Raw genomic sequence first — 17,363 nt, forward strand, 5'->3', positions numbered from 1 at the left:
AGAATACTCCTACAATAATTTATTTTGCACATGTATGAATAAATAAATTCCTGTAAGTCAACATTTTGGGTTGAAAGTTTTGTGCCTTTAAAATTTTTGCTGAGTTATCCACCTTACAGGTTTTAACAAAACCCAACCTGCAATATGAGAATCCTGTAGTTAATACACTTAAAAATGTAATTTTGTAAAAGCATATGACCCTGTCTTGTCATGTGTCATTTTTGAATTAAAACATGGTTATAATTCAGTGATCAAAAATGAATCGAACACTTATCTTCTCATTACATGTTTGTTTTTCTGTTTTTGACTTTGCAAGAATTCTATGACTGGACAAGTTTCAGAAATAAGCTTTGTTTCCTTGTAGGTGTTACTAATCCTGCCTTCTAGAGATCAATACTTGAAATGGACAATTTGCTGAATAACTGGATCTTTTTATATTTTTCGATTCTTTGTGTAGTAACTGATGATGCTTTTCAAATAACTTTCAGGTATTTATTGGATACAGTATGGTTTGACTAGAAAGAATATTAACATACTTTTAATGTTTTAAAAATTTATATTCTCTTTGAATAGGTAATATGTACAGGGTTGAAGAGTTTAAAAGGTACACAAAGATAGAGAGTGAAATGTAAGACTTTTTCCATCCTTTTCTCCGTTCCTCTGCATCGCATTCCCAGAGACATCCACTGTTTCTTGCTTCTCAAATGATCTTCGAGATGTTCTGTGCATATATGAGCCTGTATGTGTATGTATAGGTTGTGGCGTCGTTCTGTTTTTTTTAACAGGTATTATTTCTTGTTATATAAATAGTACATTTTCATTGTAGAAAATACAGTGTTAACATTATGGTATATTTCCTTCCCATACTTTTTCTGTGCATGAAGAATTTTCTGTGCACGAAGACTACTTTTTATTTTATAAACAAAAATGATGTCATAAACATGAACATGCTGTTTTCTAGTTTGCTTTTTTTACTAAACTGATTGTGGAGATCTTTCCAGGCCAATAAGAACATATTTTTAGTATCATTCTCAGTGATTGCGTGGTATGCTGTTGTTTGGATGTACTGTAATTTCTTTTCCAATTCCCTATTCTTGAACATTTAGGATTATTTTCATTAAAAAAAACTTGCATGAACAGCTGCAATGAACAACTTTATATATACATTTTAGCATACTCGACAAATGATTTCCTTAGATAAATTCTTAGATTTGGACTTGTTGGATCAAAAGATGTAGTTAAAGGTTATTGATAGATGTTTCCAAATTGTCTTAAATAGCTATGAATTTTATTCTCATCAGCAGCGTATTAAAATGTGTATTTGATTATAATCAATTACATTTTTAAGTGATCTTTTTGTTTAAATGTAGGACTAGAGTGAGGGTTAGGTCTTTTGGTATTTTAAAGAAAACCATGTTTTGTTGAATAAGCATAAGTCAATGTTGAAAAAATACTGAGGCAGTCACCACTCAGTTTGGAAACTGTGAGCATCTGTATGTACAGTTCAATATATATGAACATAGTTAAGGCACAGATCTTTTTTGTGCTTTTGGAATTTTTTTCCTGACTCCATAAAGTATGAATATAAAAATGTTGTTTTTAGTAATAGCAATGCTCTGTTATAATTGATCTGAGAAATATAGCAAATTTTCCCTAGCTGTTATGTGTAAGCCTAGCAAAGTACAGATTTAAAGTCTATATGTTTGAAAAGTAGTTGAATGGGGGTGGGTAGGAAGCAGTATATGAAATTGTCTTTTCAACAGTCTTTGTCATTGCTCAGCTGATGTTCCCAATTATTTTGCTCTGCCAGGTCACTTATATTGCATTGAAAGGATTTGGAGCTAAACCTAATAAGATCCAATTTGTCAATGAACAAATGAATCTCCAGAGCCCTTATTTCAGTTCTCTGTCTTCAGCAGGCACAGGACTCCTTATTATTGAAAGCTCTGTGAGCGTGTAGGTTTTCCCAGTCCATCAGACTCTGTGTCTTCAGTGTGAATCTTGCTGGAGCAAGGAGTGGAAGCAGGGGAGATGATTTGGGGAGTGAGAGACAGGAAGGGAAGCATGTGTTGTCGTGCTAGTGCACACCTATGACAGAGCTTTGCCTGGTGGTGCCCTACATTTCACTGTTGTAGTCTCTCCTTTTTCCCTGTTTACTAAGGAGTCATCAGAAAAGTAGATAGTCTTACAGGAAAGCGCCTTGATCTACTGCATTGGAATAGATTGTTCACTTGTCTCTCTCGCTCAAGTGAACCTGGAGCTTGTTGAAGGCAATGCCTGGCAGATTGGCTGCACTTGATGTATTCAGTGAACCCAGGAAGCTAGGACCAAGAGCCTATCCACATCTTGTGTATCTTTTCACTTTTTTTTTCATTTTGGAATAATTATAGATTTACACGAAGTTGCAAAAATAGTACAGAGTTTCTGTCTAACTAGTGTTCCACCAATGGTTTCACATGTTTGGCTTCTATTCCTTTCCTGCTGCACTGCCTCTTCTTTCCTCTGCATTACCCTTTTTTCTCTCTCTCTTTTTTCCTATTCTTGATCATGCCTTTGGCTTGCCATCAGCATCTGTTGGAGATATTGAACCCTCTGAACTAAGATTGCTGATTACTCTTCTAGGGTTACTTGTGGGAATGCATATGGTTCTTCCTCTTCCCTTGTTCTTCATGGAGCTCTTGCTTAGTATGTGGTGCCAGGTCCTAGTTGCTCACTGTTCAGGCTCTTCTGCTCTTATTTTGGGATTATTAAGCATGGTGGATAGGTCCTTCCTTTGTGGGTCATTTTCCTAAATTATGTATATGTCTGAAGTACTCAGAGCCCCGTGTGTATTCTTGGTGATAAGCAGAGGCTGTGACTTGGTGGAAATAGCCCTGCATTTGGAGTTAGAGGCCCAGGATCAAATCCTGATTCTGTTTCATACTTGCTGTGTGACCCTGGAAGTCACTTTGCTTCTGAATCCGTTTCCTCTTCTGTAAAATAGCCATGATAGTAACAATCATAACAGAGGTTTTGTGGGGAGAGGGGGATAAATGAAAACCAAATTTTAAACCACTACTGCATAGCTTCACTTTTTTGTATAGCTTGACTTCTTCCTTCAGTCACAGAGAAAAACTCTCCCTGCTTTTATATCCCAAGCCTTCTTATACCTTCTGTCTTCACATTAAATAACCAGTACTTAATAGGGTTTTCTTTTTTCAACTGGATGTAACCCAGCTCCCTTGGGAAATTTGGGATGGTCATGTCAGCTGTCATGCTATCAAATGACATATCAAATGCTCCTCTCTTCTTACACCCAGGTCTGGGGATTTCATGTTTCAGAAACCTCTTAGAAGATCTCTCCTGTGAGCATAGATGATCTTTTCTGCTTACGTTTTAAGCAGGGTTCACTCTTAGAAACTAAATCTTAATATGGGGCTAGAAACAGATTTTTATTTTTAAAGGGGAGACCTGATTTTTATATATATATATGGAATAAGTAGTCAGTATAAAAAGTGGGAAATAACATTAAAAATTTAAGATTTAGATAATTGACAAATTTTTTTTTTTTTTTTTTTTTTTGTGAGAAGTATCAGCCCTGAGCTAACATCCATGACAGTCCTCCTCTTTTTGCTGAGGAAGACTGGCTCTGGGCTAACATCTGTGCCTATCTTCCTCCACTTTATATGGGACGCCGCCACAGTATGGCCTGACAAGTGGTGCCTTGATGCGTGCCCGGGATCCGAACCTGCAGACCCTGGGCTGCCAGCAGCAGAGTGCGCGCACTTAACTGCTACGCCTTGGGGCCAGCTCTGACAAATTTTTTCTTAAACGTGGTCTAGATGCAGACAAACTCTTTAAATCATTAAGGGACAGACATCTGTAGACACCGTAGCACCCAATAACAGTAGAATACACATTGTTCGCAAGTGCATGTGGAACATTCTTCAGGATAGATTATATGTTATGCCATAAAAGAAGACTCAATAAATTTGAAAGGATGGAAATCATACAAGATATGTTCTCTGACCACAAAGCAATGAAATTAGATATCAATAACAGAGAGAAATTTGGGAAATTCACAAATATGTGGAAATTAAACAGCACACTCCTAGGTCACCAGTGAGTAAAAGAGGAAATCACAAGGAAAGTTAGAAAATATTCTGAGATGATTGAAGACAAAAATACAATATGCCATGGTGGTGGTGGTTGCACAACAGTGTGAATGTACTTAATACCACTGAACTGAACAATTAAAAGTGTTTAAAATAGTAAATCCTATGTGTCTTTTACCACAGTTAAAAAAAAAAAATCTGCCCCTCATTAGTCATTCAACAATAAATGTTTATTGGGCACCTCCTACGCTCCATGCAAAAAACAAACAACATGAAACAACATACTATAACTTAGGGGCGTTAGTGAGAGCAGTGCTCCGTGGGAATTTCATGGCTATTCTGTCTATACCTATACTATCCACACGATGGAATATTATTCGACCATTAAAAGGAATGCAATCCTGATACATGCAACAACATGGGTAAACCTTGAAAATAATATGCTGAGTGAAAGAAGCCAGACACGAAAGGCCACATATTTTATCACTCCATTTATATGAAATGTCCAGAAAAGGCAAATCCTTTCAGTCAGAAAGTAGATTATTGGGTTTCATGGGTTTAGCGGAGGGGACTGGGGAGTGACTGCTAAAGGATATGGGGTTTCATTTGGTGTGTGTGTGGAATAATTTTCAGACATCCTTTTAATAACTCTACCCTCTCACCCCAGGGGTGGGGGTCAGCAGTGTTTACAGGTTGGGAACCAGTGCTGTGGCCTTTCCAAATTGCTTGTTTTCCTCTGAACAGGCCAGACTCTTTGTGCTTGTCCATATGTGTTTGCACATTCCTTTTACCTGGAATGTTTTTTGCATTCTTTCTGCCCCCCCATTACTCCCACTCCCCAAGAAGAAATTGAACTCAATTAATGACTGCCCATGACTGTCTTTTGATTTTCGACTCAAGCAGACTTCGTTCATTCCACAAATATTTCTCCAGTACCTTGTTGTTAACGGTCATGGTTATAGGCATTAGGTGAACAAAATAAACAGGTCCCCACCTTCAAAGCACTGACAGTCCTGTTGGGAAAGTCAGACAGCAAATAGGGAAACAAACATACACTAGAATTACAACTTGTGATAGGTGATTTGAAGGAAGAGAGCAGGATGCAGTGACAAGGGACCTGCTTAGAGTGGTCTTTGAAGGGCTCCCTGAGGGGGTGACATTTAAGCTGAAGTTGACAGCCAGGCCAGTGTAGGTGTAGGGAGAGTGTTTCAGGCAGAAGGGATGCAAGAGCGAAGGCCCTGAGGTGGTAGAGTTGAGAACTGTGAGGAGGCCAGTGCGTGACTGGAGGTCAGAGATGTTTGGACTGGAGACAAATTTGGGAGTCATCAGTTTATAGGCAGTTTGTAAATTCATGGGAGTGGCTGCTAATCATTTGGGGGTGAGCAAAGTGAGAAGACAGGAGGCACTGGACTGAGCCTGTCACCAGAGCTCTGGAAAGGGAGGAGAGATTGTTAAAGAAACTTGGTAGGTGCAGCCAGAGAAGTAGCAGGAAGGCGCGATCATTTGTTTTCCCGGAAATGTGAAGTTTCTCTGAAGGAAGGAGTGGTTAGCTTTGGAAAGCTGCGGAGAGGTGGAGTTAGTGAAGCACAGAAAAGTATTCCTTGGATTTGCCAGCATGGGAGTTATTGGTGATCCTGATGAGAGCAGCTCCGGCTGAGCGGTGGTGGTGGGGTGGGGGAGGCCTGATCAGAGGGGCTGCAGGGACAGCAGGAAGTGCCTCAGTGTAGCTGGCTGGTGTAGACAGCTGTTAAAGAGACTTTGCTGTTAATGGTGTCATTAATGAAAGGCATGTGAGCTCCAGAGAAGGCCTTTTAAAGTTGAGTGATTTAGAGGAAGTTTATAAGCTTCTGGGAATGAGCCAGTAGAGGAGGAGAGCTTGCTGATGCTGGAGAGCAGACAACTGAAAAGTTCGAGGTCGGAGGAGGCAAAAATGAGAGTGTTTTCCTTGTTATTATAGGAGGGAGAAAGATGCAGCTCATTGTCGTGATTTGGTGGTGGAAGATCTAAGTTGTCTGATATTGCCGACTTATCAACCAAGTAGGAAGTGAGAATATCAGGAGAGAGCTGCAGGAGAGGGGAGATGGGTGCCTGAGGAGAAGGTGGGAAAGTCATTTTGGAGAGAAGGGCAAGCAAACTTACAGGAGAACATGAGTTGGAATGCTGGGTGGTGTTGAAGGCCTTTTGAAGTTTGAGATTTATCAATTTATTTATTTATTTTTTTGTGAGGAAGATCGGCCCTGAGCTAACATCTGCCAATCCTCCTCTTTTTTGGCTGAGGAAGACTGGCCCTGAGCTAACATCCATGCCCGTCTTCCTGTACTTTATATGGGATGCCGCCACAGCATGACTTGACAAGCGGTGTGTCGGTGTGCGCCTGGGATCTGAACCGGTGAACCCCAGGCTGCCAAAGCGGAGCGTGCGCACTTAACCGCTTGCGCCACCAGGCTGGCCCCTGAGATTATCAATTTAAAATGAAACTGGCGGGGCTGGCCCCATGGCTTAGCGGTTAAGTGTGCCCGCTCTGCTACTGGCGGCCCGGGTTCAGAACCCCGGGTGCGCACCAACACACCGCTTGTCCGGCCATGCTGAGGCCGCGTCCCACATACAGCAGCTAGAAGGATGTGCAACTATGACATGCAACTATCTCCTGGGGCTTTGGGAAGAAAAAGGGAAAAAAAAAGGAGGAGGATTGGCAATAGATGTTAGCTCAGGGCCGGTCTTCCTCAGCAAAAAAAAAAAAAAAAAAAAAGAGGATTGTTATGGATGTTAGCTCAGGGCTGATCTTCCTCCTCACAAAAAAAAAAAAGAAACTGGTTGGAGATGTGTGTCTGTCTTCTCTCCAGCATGACTGACTGACTGCTGCAGGCACAAGAAGGCAGCTGATTAAGAGTGTCGAGTTCATGCAAGGTTCCAGTTTACTGGGCACTGTTACAGAGAGAGAGGAAGTTGAGGGTAGTTACAAACTATTAACATCTCCATGGAATTTAATCCAGACTAAAAGGAAAGTGAAATTGGGGAGGAGTTTATGGAATTGAGGAGGTTGGGACAATGTCCTTAAACAAAAGAGCTAGAAGGATGGGCAGTTGTGATTGGAAAGGGGGATAGCAGGATACTCAGGGAACTGAGAGAGAGACAGGGAGATATTGTTGACGCCTGAGAGCGGACAACTGAAAGGGTCAAGATCTGAGGAGGCGGAAGGGAGAGGGTGTTGTCAGCCAGGTGGATGTTGAGCACACTCAGGAAATTGAGAAGAGATAGGGAAAGAGACAGGGAGGCTGGAGGCTGCATCTGCAGTGAATGAGGAGTGACCTGCGGGCTGATGGAGGAAAGCAGGGGCTGGGAGAGGGGGTGCTGTATCTGCGTAGTGTGAGTTGCAATAACACATCCTTGAAATTCCCAGTTGAATTCCTTCAGTTAGTGTTTTATCTTCCTTTCTCTGCCACCTATAACACCTTCTACAACCCTCCAGTCTAGGACTTGTGCCCCTGCACTGTTGCAGATGTTCGTATTTCTGTCTCTTCCTTCTTCCAGGCACAGCCTCCTTGAGGGCCTTGACCAAGTCGTACATTCTGTGATTTCTGTTAGTTAGCATAGTACCACACTTGTCACCTCATCGGCACCGAGTAGGTGTTTGTTCATGAAGTGAATGCATGGGTTTCACAGTGAGTGGGGCTGTGGGAGGGAGGAGAAGGAGAAGGAAAGAACAGAAGTGACAGGTAGAGTAAGAACAGAGACATATATGGTATCATAATTATAAAAATTGTTATAATGCAGAAAAGATTGTCTTATTGATAGAAACACACCACTTTTGACTTAGTGTGAATCAATTCTGCTAATTTCTGGCTTCCAAAGTGGGCTTTTAAAGTGTTATGCCTGCCTTCTACATATTTTCAAGGGAGATTTTTGATGTGGTTATTGATTAACTGGTGCTGGTAATTTAAATTGTACTTCTTGATACTATGATATGGAGTGTTATTTTCTTAAAGCTTTCTGAGTACTCCTTCTGATTTGATTTCATGTTCTTAATCCTCTACTTCTTATATCCCACATGCTATAGCTATTAACATTTTCATATTTCAGTTATTCAGTGCCCGTGCTTTGGACCATCACTGTGATGAGGCAGTAGTATAGTGCTGTAGTATACTGGAAAGGATGCAGACCTTGGGGCCAGGTAGATCTAGTTTTCAATTACTCCCTGACAGTTATTAGCTTAAAAGCCCTGGGCAGGTTTTTTTTTTTTCTTTAACCTAACCTTTCTGAGCTGCATTTCCTTGTCTTCAAAATGGGAATAATAATGCGTACCTATCTCACGGGTATCTGACTGTCTCCGTCTTACCACACTTCTTCCCTCAACCATTCACAAGTTCCTGCCTCCCTCACTTGCTTGTTTATTCCCCCTATTAAGTGCCATAACTAATGGGTACACATCCTATCCACATTTTAAGACAAAGCTCAAACTGAATCTTGTTTATGTAGTTTTGACTTGGTCATTCCAGGCCTTCTTGATCCATCCATTCTCTGAATTACCACAGTACATATTCATACCCCTGATTTGGCAGGTGCAGCATTCCACCTGTGAAATCTACTAATTGTGCATCCTCTGTTTGTGTTGAATTCTTATATTGATGAGCTTTTTGTGAGTATGTATATCTTGTTCTCTCCAAGAGAGTTAGCATTTTCAAGTCAAGTTATAGACTATCGTTATTTCTTTTGTATCTTCTGTAGTAAGGTGTGATATGTGGTGAGTTGGTGAGTAAACAGAAGTAATTGAGATTAGATTGATAATGAATAAACAGAATACAAATGTATTCACCCCATCCATTTATTCATTCTACAAATATCTGTTGAATACATATGTGTTAGATTGAAAAATATGGCTACAATATTTTCCAGCTCCTCCTATTAATTGGTAGAATCCATTTCCTCACCCTTTTTTTTTCCCCCTGAGGAAGATTCGCCCTGAGCTAACGTCTGTGCCAATCCTCCTCTATGTTTTGTATGTGGGACACCTCCACAGCGTGGTTGGTGAGTGTGGTAGGTCCACGCCTGGGATTGAACCCGAGAATCCAGGCTGCTGAAGTGGAGCGTGTGGAGCTTTAATTACATGGGCATGGGGCCAGGCCCCATTTCCTCACACTTTTAATCTGGGCTGGCCTTGTGACTTGCTTTGACCAATAGAAAGTGGCAGAAGTGGTTTGCAAGTTCTGGATCCTAGGCTTTGAGAGGCCTGGCAGCTTCCCTCTTTGCCATCTTGGAATGCTCCATTATATAGTGGAATGCTCCACTGTATAATGAACTGCAGGCTATTTTATTGAATGTTTAGAGGTCATGTGTGGCAAGAGGTCCAGCCAACAATTAGCATTAATGCCTCAGACATGTGAGTGATGTCATTCTGGACTCTTCAGCCCACGTCAGGCTGGCAGATGACAACCATTTCATGAATGATCCCAGGTGAGATTAGCAGAAGAACCTCCTGGCTGAGCCCAGCCAGCCCACAGACTTAGGAGAAATATTAACTCGTTGTTTTAAGCAACTAAGTAAAAATGGTGGTACTTGTAACTTCTCTTACGGAGAAGTCTACGGTGGACTAAGAAGCTGCAGAGCTTATGACTGGTTCTGTTTTCCCCCGGCCTCCATTGGTAAAACTTCTGTATAGTGGTGTACCTAAGTGCCACAGAGTACTCATGATACGTAAGGGGATAGAGAGAGATGATATTTTTAAAAAATGCCCTGTCCCAGCCCTTTCCATCCTTAATCTTATTTAAGGTGTTTGAAGCCAATATGCTCCCCAGTGCCACTCAGGAAGTGTTGTCTTGAGAAGGCTTTAGAGGTTGGAATTCTCAACTTTATTGTTCTTTTAATTACATCAGACTGTCGTACTGTGTGTTTCTTTATTCTTGTTGAAGCTTGTAGTTTTTAACTTCTTCCTGTTGGCCTGCGGCAGAGTTGGGCTGTTGTCCTGGGAAAGGTTGTTTTGTTAATTTCTACTTTGCAGGGTGCTGTTTTAAAGGAGAGTGACTATCTTGACCTTTTATTGCTTTGCCCCTATAGACCAAAATGATGTGGCAGGAAGAGGTTGAGATGCTTGGAACCTCACTACTGTAGTGGGGACAGAGAACGGTGATGTTGGGGAGTGGAAAGGCCTGTTGCATTTGGGGTTGGGTTTGAGAGGAGTTGGGGCATTTTCCAGAAATACCTGAAGTGTGTCCTTTTTCCCAGGGACTGATATAATAGCATTTAGTGAGTCCAGAGCTTTCATAGTGAGATTTTGTAAAGCGGAAAACTTAGCTTGATAAATTGAGAAAAGAAAAGGTGCTTGGCTATTCTAACCTCACCTCCGTTTTCTTCTATATCATTTTTACATTTCTCTTATTATTTTGGAAAATGTGTGAAGGTTGAACTTTTTTTTAAGCTTAGCAATAGTGTTACATTCTGAGTAATTTCTGATGTCACCACTGCTATGAGGTAATCCTCTGTTGACGCCTCTCTTGAATGGTGATTATAGAACTGAGGAAGGGGGTTGTGAGTAGGTGCTGCACTAGTCCATAAGCTCGCTGTGGCTGGGTGCTGAGTCCCTTTTATTCTTGTGTCCCAGTGCCTTCCAATAATGCCTTACATATAACAGGCCTGGTTTGTATTTAGCTCAGCCATAGGCCCCCTCTGTGTCCACAGGTTCCAGGGTAACTTCAGACCTCAGTTTCCTTGTCACCTTCTTCCTAGTAGAGAGCCTGGGCAGGATGTGGGGGGAAGGAAGAGATTTTTACTCCTCGTCTTCCAAGTCCTCCAAATCCTCCTCCTCCTGTTTGTTTATTTTGTGAGTTTTCTGCATTTTAAAAAATATAAAGTCTTTATCTAATTCTGTTGCTATATGAACTTTTGACTGTATTTTTATTAGTTTGCTTTTGATTTCTCTTTTTATGATTTAATTGTAAATGCTTAGAAAACTCTTCCTGGGAGTATAAGGAGAAGAACACGTATACTTACTTGCTTGGGTAGTTAAAAATATCTCTGAAAAGATGCACAGGAAACTAGTGACGTTATTTGCTTTTAGGCAGGGACCCTGGGTGGTTGGGGGGCAGAAGTGAGAAGGAGGCCTTGCGCTTTTGTACCTTGTGAATTTGGAACTATGTGGTTGATATTCCCTGAATACCTATGAAAGCAGAGATGGGGAAAGTGCTCAGAAGCATGGGGAACAGGTACAAAAAAAATCCAGTTTAGTAAGAATAAATGTAAGGGGATCATCAGTTACTTTCTTTTTAAATTAAAGAAAAAAAGAGAAGAGAGAGGACCCAGTCCGCTTTATGCCTAGGGGCTTTGAGTGTCTTTCATCCTGTGGGTTTCATACAAAGGAGTTTGTGACCTACTTTGCAGTGTGCTAAGCCTTTGTTGCATAATTACCTTCAAGAAGTACATACTTATTTGTTAGAAATCTTCTACAATTCCAATTGAAGGGGAAGTTTTTATATAATATGGATTTTGAAAATCACAGTAGACAGTCTTGAATGAATGGGATCATTCCTCTCCCAGGAATGAAGACTTTGCTCTCTTGCCTGTTGCTTCCTAGCTAAGCATGAAATCTGACCTCCTTTCCTTGAGTCAGAACAGAACTAGGCCAGACTGGTAATAACAAGGGTTTGAAGGTGGGGAAAGGAAACTCACTGGCCACGTAACCTTGGGAAATTACCCTTACTCTACCTCAGTTTCTTCGTCTGTAAAATAGGGATGTTAATAACTACTTTATAGTATTGGTTGGAGAGTTAGTGATGGTATATATAAATCCTCTAGCATAGAACCTGATACCTTGGGTAGATGCTTAAAAATGGTATTATCATCATCATTATTGGTTAGTGTCTATTGATTTTAGGCCCCTCGAAGGAGTAAAGGATATGAGATTCTTTCCATTGAGAATGAAAGAGATGTTTATAGGAAGGAGTGTATCAGTTATCTGTTGGTGTGTAACAAACTACTATAAGCTTAGTGGCTTAAAACAACAATGAAATATTATTTCTATAATTCTGTGGTTTGGCTGGGTGGTTTTTCTGCTTGTCTTCTTAGACTTATTTGTTTCTGCAGTCAGATGATGACTGGAGTGGCTAAATGATCCCAAATGGCCTCACTCACGTCTGGCAGCTGCTTACTGGTGGTTGTGTGGTTCTCCTCCACATGGCCTCTCGTGTTCCAGGAGGCTGGAGCAGCTTCCTGACAGCATGACGGTCCCAGGGCCCCATTCTAAGAGGGCAGGCTCCAGTGCTTGCTGTCACATCTCACTCGCTTTTGCAGTTGTTGATTTCCCACTGGCCAAAGCAAGTCACGGGGCCAAGCCCAGAGTCGCTCTGGGAGCGAACTTAAACTCCACCTTGGTGGGGGAAGAGTAGCAAAGAATTTATGGTCATATTTTATCCACCACAAGCCCGAACTTGTTTTATCTGCTTCTTGGGCTAATATTGGCCCAGAAAGAAAAGGTTCTGTTGGTTCTCCAGTTTTCCTATATCACTTATACCTTTTTTGTTCCAACATAGGAGCTAATTAAGGAGCTGGAGATACTTTGTTTGGGCTAAAAATTGGAATGAAGGGTAATAGCTGCTTTTATGTATTTGATCTTTCTTGTGTGAAGGAGGGACTGTTTCAGAGTGTGGAAATGACTGGAAGCAGATATCTCCTCCATTTAAGGAAGGATTGCCATATGAGAGAGTTGTCTTGAATGCCATCCTGCCCCCAACCCCCTGCGTTATTAGAAGATGGGTAATGCTGTGCCAGGGGCTTTGAAGGAGGGTTTTCCTCATTGAATGACTCTAGACTCTACTTACATGATTCCTGTTGGTATCAAAAGTCTCTGATTCTAGAACTCAAGAAAGAACATTGTTCTTTTTATGTTGAGAATAGGGATCAGTAGGATGATGTTACAAAGCATTACTGTGCTCAGCCTGGAAAAGTTACCTGGATGGAATTTTAATTTTATTTAATTTAGAAGTACATATTTACCTGCTGAACCCCTGAAAGCTGGGATTTACTGTTGTGTGAAGAACATTTCTATTTAGTACAGTGTCAGGGAGGTGCTGCATCTTGAAGACAGGTTTTCTGTGGGTCTTCTTAGGTTAGAATGAAAGGAAATGAGAGAAGAAGTTGAAGTAAGAAATAAATGTGTACGATTGGTCCAGCAGATTAACTGGTCAGCTTGTTCAGTTTGTCTAGTGAAAACGATTTTGGTATTTTCCCTATGTCATCTGTTTTGCCCCACCCCAAACATGATTTTGAGATCGCCTGATTTTATAACAAACACCAGGCCCAAATGGGGCTATTGTCAGCTGAGAATACTGTGTCAATAACTGATCAGAATGTGAGCCTGTTTCTTTTTCTCCCTCTGTCACTCTTCCTTGTGGGAGGAAGAAGGAGGCAGGGACTACTGCTCACCCGGTTGTAAAGCTGCTGAGCAAGAAGTTCAGTGTAGGTGCTGCCTTTGACTTTGGTTAATGTTACCAGGCTGGCCACTTTGCTCAGTGGTGTTTCTAAGGAGCCTGCCCTGTTTCCAGCACTTGGTTTTTTAGAAAACTGAGGGTGAGGCAATAAGCTACTGTACCTGCGGTGATTCAGACACAGAGTGGTGGTAGAGTTTTAGTGGGAAGCAAAATTTAAGCTACAAATAAATAGGCTAGCTAAAGCAAAAGATTGCTTTCCTGACTGGTTCATTTACAATCTGGAAAATTGTGAAAAATATCAACCCACCAACCATAGAGCTCATTGGCTCTTTGTTTTGGGCTTCGATGTTCTTCCTGATAAAAATAATAATTGTTATTCTGATATGGTTGCCAAGCGTTCATGGTTCTCAGCCACTTGTGATTATAAATGATTCTACAGTGTGAACTGCTTTGTCTTTGATTTAATGTTTCATAATATTTGAGTGTTATGTTATCTGTGCTGATTGTCATTCTCTTCTCTTACTTTTCAGAATGGACTGCTGAATTATGAAGTATTTCAGACCCAATAGTAGAACATCACTCTGCCACTCACTCCTTTATCTCCAACTAGTTATTTAAATTGGACTTTTAATATCCTACCAGCTGCTCTTCAGACACACATGGTGCATTGTTGCCATTCCCCGGATTGCATCTTTGAAACACAGGCTCTTAGTAACCTTCAGCAAACAAAGAGGCAACCTCCCAGATACGTTTACCGGGAGGGTGTCACCCTGACTGCCCCCTAGCTTTTGCTGCATCTGGATTTGAATTCCATCATGGAGCCGCGCATGGAGTCCTGCCTGGCACAGGTGTTGCAGAAGGATGTGGGGAAACGACTGCAGGTTGGCCAAGAACTTATAGACTATTTTTCAGACAAACAGAAGTCTGCTGACCTTGAGCATGACCAGACTATGTTAGATAAACTCGTGGATGGACTCGCTACCTCTTGGGTGAACTCTAGCAATTACAAGGTAAGCCGTGCTATAGAAGGCACTCTTATAGGTGGCCGGACTGCCTTGGTGGATCAAAATTGGTCTTTAGAAAAAAGTCCTTTATGAGCAATCAGCATGATTCCTTGGCTTCCAATAAGACACTCAGTCAGGTTGTGGCTTTTGGACATTTCATTCTAGAGCAAGCAGAGTTTTCTTTGGTTTTTGTTGGCGATCAGAAAATCCTTATCTGTTAGCACTTTGAGAGAAGGCTAAGTGAACAGATCAAGAGAGGCTTTTATGTTGGAAAGTTTACAAGCATTTGCAGCCTTAAAGTTAAAGTGAATATTGTGTCTTGCAGTGAATGGGTCATGAGACCTTGGTGAGTGGCCCTTCATGAATCACATATGTCTTCACTGATTTTCTCTGGGGGACGGAAATGGTAATAGGATGGTGGAGCATTTTACCTTCAGGTCACTGTTTTGAAGTTGGACCAGGGACCTGGCCAGAAATAGTATGGGTTGCCAAGGACTCTTCTATGACCTGTGAGTACGGACCTGGAGGATATCCTTCAGGTTCTAAAGATCAAGGCTCTTCATGTGCTCTTAGTGGGTGGGAGGGGGCAGCAGGCTCCCATGACCCAAATGAATTGTGACGGTTGACCATATTACCATTCAAGGACTGAGTTTTCATGAATAAAAACTGGACAGGACTTGAAGTGCTGCAGAGGTGTAGTTCTGTCTCCTTGCCTGCCACCCGCCATACTGTCTTTTAGGTTGCCAAGAAGTGGCTCCTTTGGATCAAGGTTGACCTGGAAGGAAGAGTGGGAACTTTGTATGACTGCTAATAGGTGCGATAGACATTGTGAAAGGGGCCTACAGAAACAGAATCTTTTGTGTTTTTTTATTGACCCAGTCTTCTGAGATTGATTTGGACTTGGAAACTGGTGTTTATAGGATTCCTTTGTTGGCTCTAGTACAGACTCTGTTTTCCAAATACATTAAACCTTGGTCTTGTCTAAGAATCAGCTGGCTTTATACTTGTTAATGATGTTACCTAAGACCCTAATATTTCACTTACAACTAGGTATAAAACTTATCCTGTCTTTGGAAGCTGAGCTTAAAATTTTATTACATTCATCTATTTATTCACTTAGCTGAAGTTAACAAGTGCTTCTTATGTGCTCAGCCTTGGTGCTGGATGGTGGGAATGTGACAGAAATGAGAGGTGATAGAGTCTGGTCGATACATTTTTGAAGGCTGTGAAGTCACCTTGTCTGTATTTGAATCATGGCTCCGCCACTCTTTCTATGTGCATATTAGGATGCTTCTGGCTGAAATGGACTCCCTTGACTTAAAAGTTACTATAAGGAGACTGAGTAATTTCCTTTAAGAATTTAAGAAGTCTGCAGTAGTTAAGGCAATGTCTAGGGAAGAAGAGTGTCTGCTGTGTCTTTTACTTGAGAGGACACTTTTCTCAGAAGCATGCCGGCAGACTTTTTTACATCACGTTGGCCACAATGGCTTTGTGTGCCCACTCCAGCATCACTGGAAAATTGACGAGTGTCCATGATTGCTTTCGACTGTCGTGCTTAACCTCCTGGCCTTAAGAAGGGGTCCAGCCTCCACTGAATGAAGCATCTGGCCGTGTGAAGGAGGGGGAAATACTTGAACAAGGTCAGACTCCTGTTAGGAAGGAGGAGGTTAGGGATGGGACTGGGGTAACACGGATATTAAATAAGTAACCTACAGAGTCTGCTACACTGCTTGAGCTTTTTTAACCTCTCCAAGCTTTAGTTTCCTCATCTGTGATGTTGGGATAATTGAGTTATTATAAGCACTAAATGAGAGAGTGTGTATAAAGTTATCACACACCTGCCACATAATCAACATTCAGACATTAGCAGTCGCTGTCAAGACTTGTTTCTTATCTTCAAGGAGCTCATGGTCTGGGGCTGGGCAGTGACAAATAAGCAAATGGTTACAATACAATACAGTGTGTGCAATAGTAGACACAGAATTTGGTGGGAAGACAGAAGAAGAAAGTTAACACTGCCTGGAGAAATCCAGGGTTTTGAAGATTGGGAAGTTTTTTCAGAATAGCATTTGCAGGGTCACAAAGGAGTGAAAGATTAAGACTTGACCCTTTGTGAAGTAATTTCTAAGAAAGACCGCTTGGTGCAAAGAAAAGTCAGGAAGACGAGGTTTGCTTCTCACTTGCAAGTAATCACAGACAAGTCACTTTACCTGTCCGTGCAATGCAGGTGTTTGGCTAGCTAATCTCTCAGGAGGCCTCAAGCTCTAATATCTGACATGACCTCATACAGATAGCTTTGCAGTCAGGGCCCTGACTTGTGGTGCTAATCGTACACTGTGCTGAGCACCCCCTCCACACTTGTTTATAAGCTCTCTGAGTGTGGTGACAATGTGCCTTGTGCACACCTGGAGCCCAGAGCCTGGACCATAGTAGGTGCTCAACAAGTACTGGTCACGTGAGTGAACTCAGGAACTTAGAGAGACTGCTCAGCAAGTATTCCCAGTAGCTTTACCAAAATATGGAAACTTTTCTTTTAGGGATCTCTAACCTTTTTTTTTTTCCTTAATCATAGATCAAGATTTCTCATTCAGAGCCTGAGGTACATTTTAGGTTTGATTTGACATGTTTTGTATATTATGGGTTGAAGAGATTTGCTTCATATGAAACAAATTTTGAAGCTTGGCTTCTTGAAATAGTTTTTTTTTAAATTAAGGACTAACAAGAGGAGAAAAGGGAAGTAATTTTGGCCTTGCAAAACAATAGTACTTGGGTGGTGTTGTTCCTTTTCTTAACAGGGAAAGTAGATGAATGCCAGCCCAGTGTCTTATTTAAAAAAAATAGTTGGGTGG

The 17,363-nt window shown here is 41.4% G+C and overlaps 1 protein-coding gene across 1 annotated transcript in view; it reads left to right on the forward strand.

Annotated features, from left to right (window-relative positions):
• CLASP1 (cytoplasmic linker associated protein 1) overlaps positions 1-17,363 on the forward strand; it is a 263,343-nt gene that overhangs the window by 14,815 nt on the left and 231,165 nt on the right. The window contains exon 2 of the mRNA XM_087435033.1: positions 14,041-14,520. Coding sequence (XP_087291159.1) covers positions 14,326-14,520 — 195 coding nt within the window. The 5' untranslated portion in view covers positions 14,041-14,325. The remainder of the gene's footprint in view (positions 1-14,040; positions 14,521-17,363) is intronic.

Source organism: Ceratotherium simum, chromosome 9 (assembly GCF_057802395.1).
Source record: "Ceratotherium simum simum isolate JZ-2026a chromosome 9, ASM5780239v1, whole genome shotgun sequence".
NCBI classification, from domain to species: Eukaryota; Metazoa; Chordata; class Mammalia; order Perissodactyla; family Rhinocerotidae; genus Ceratotherium; species Ceratotherium simum.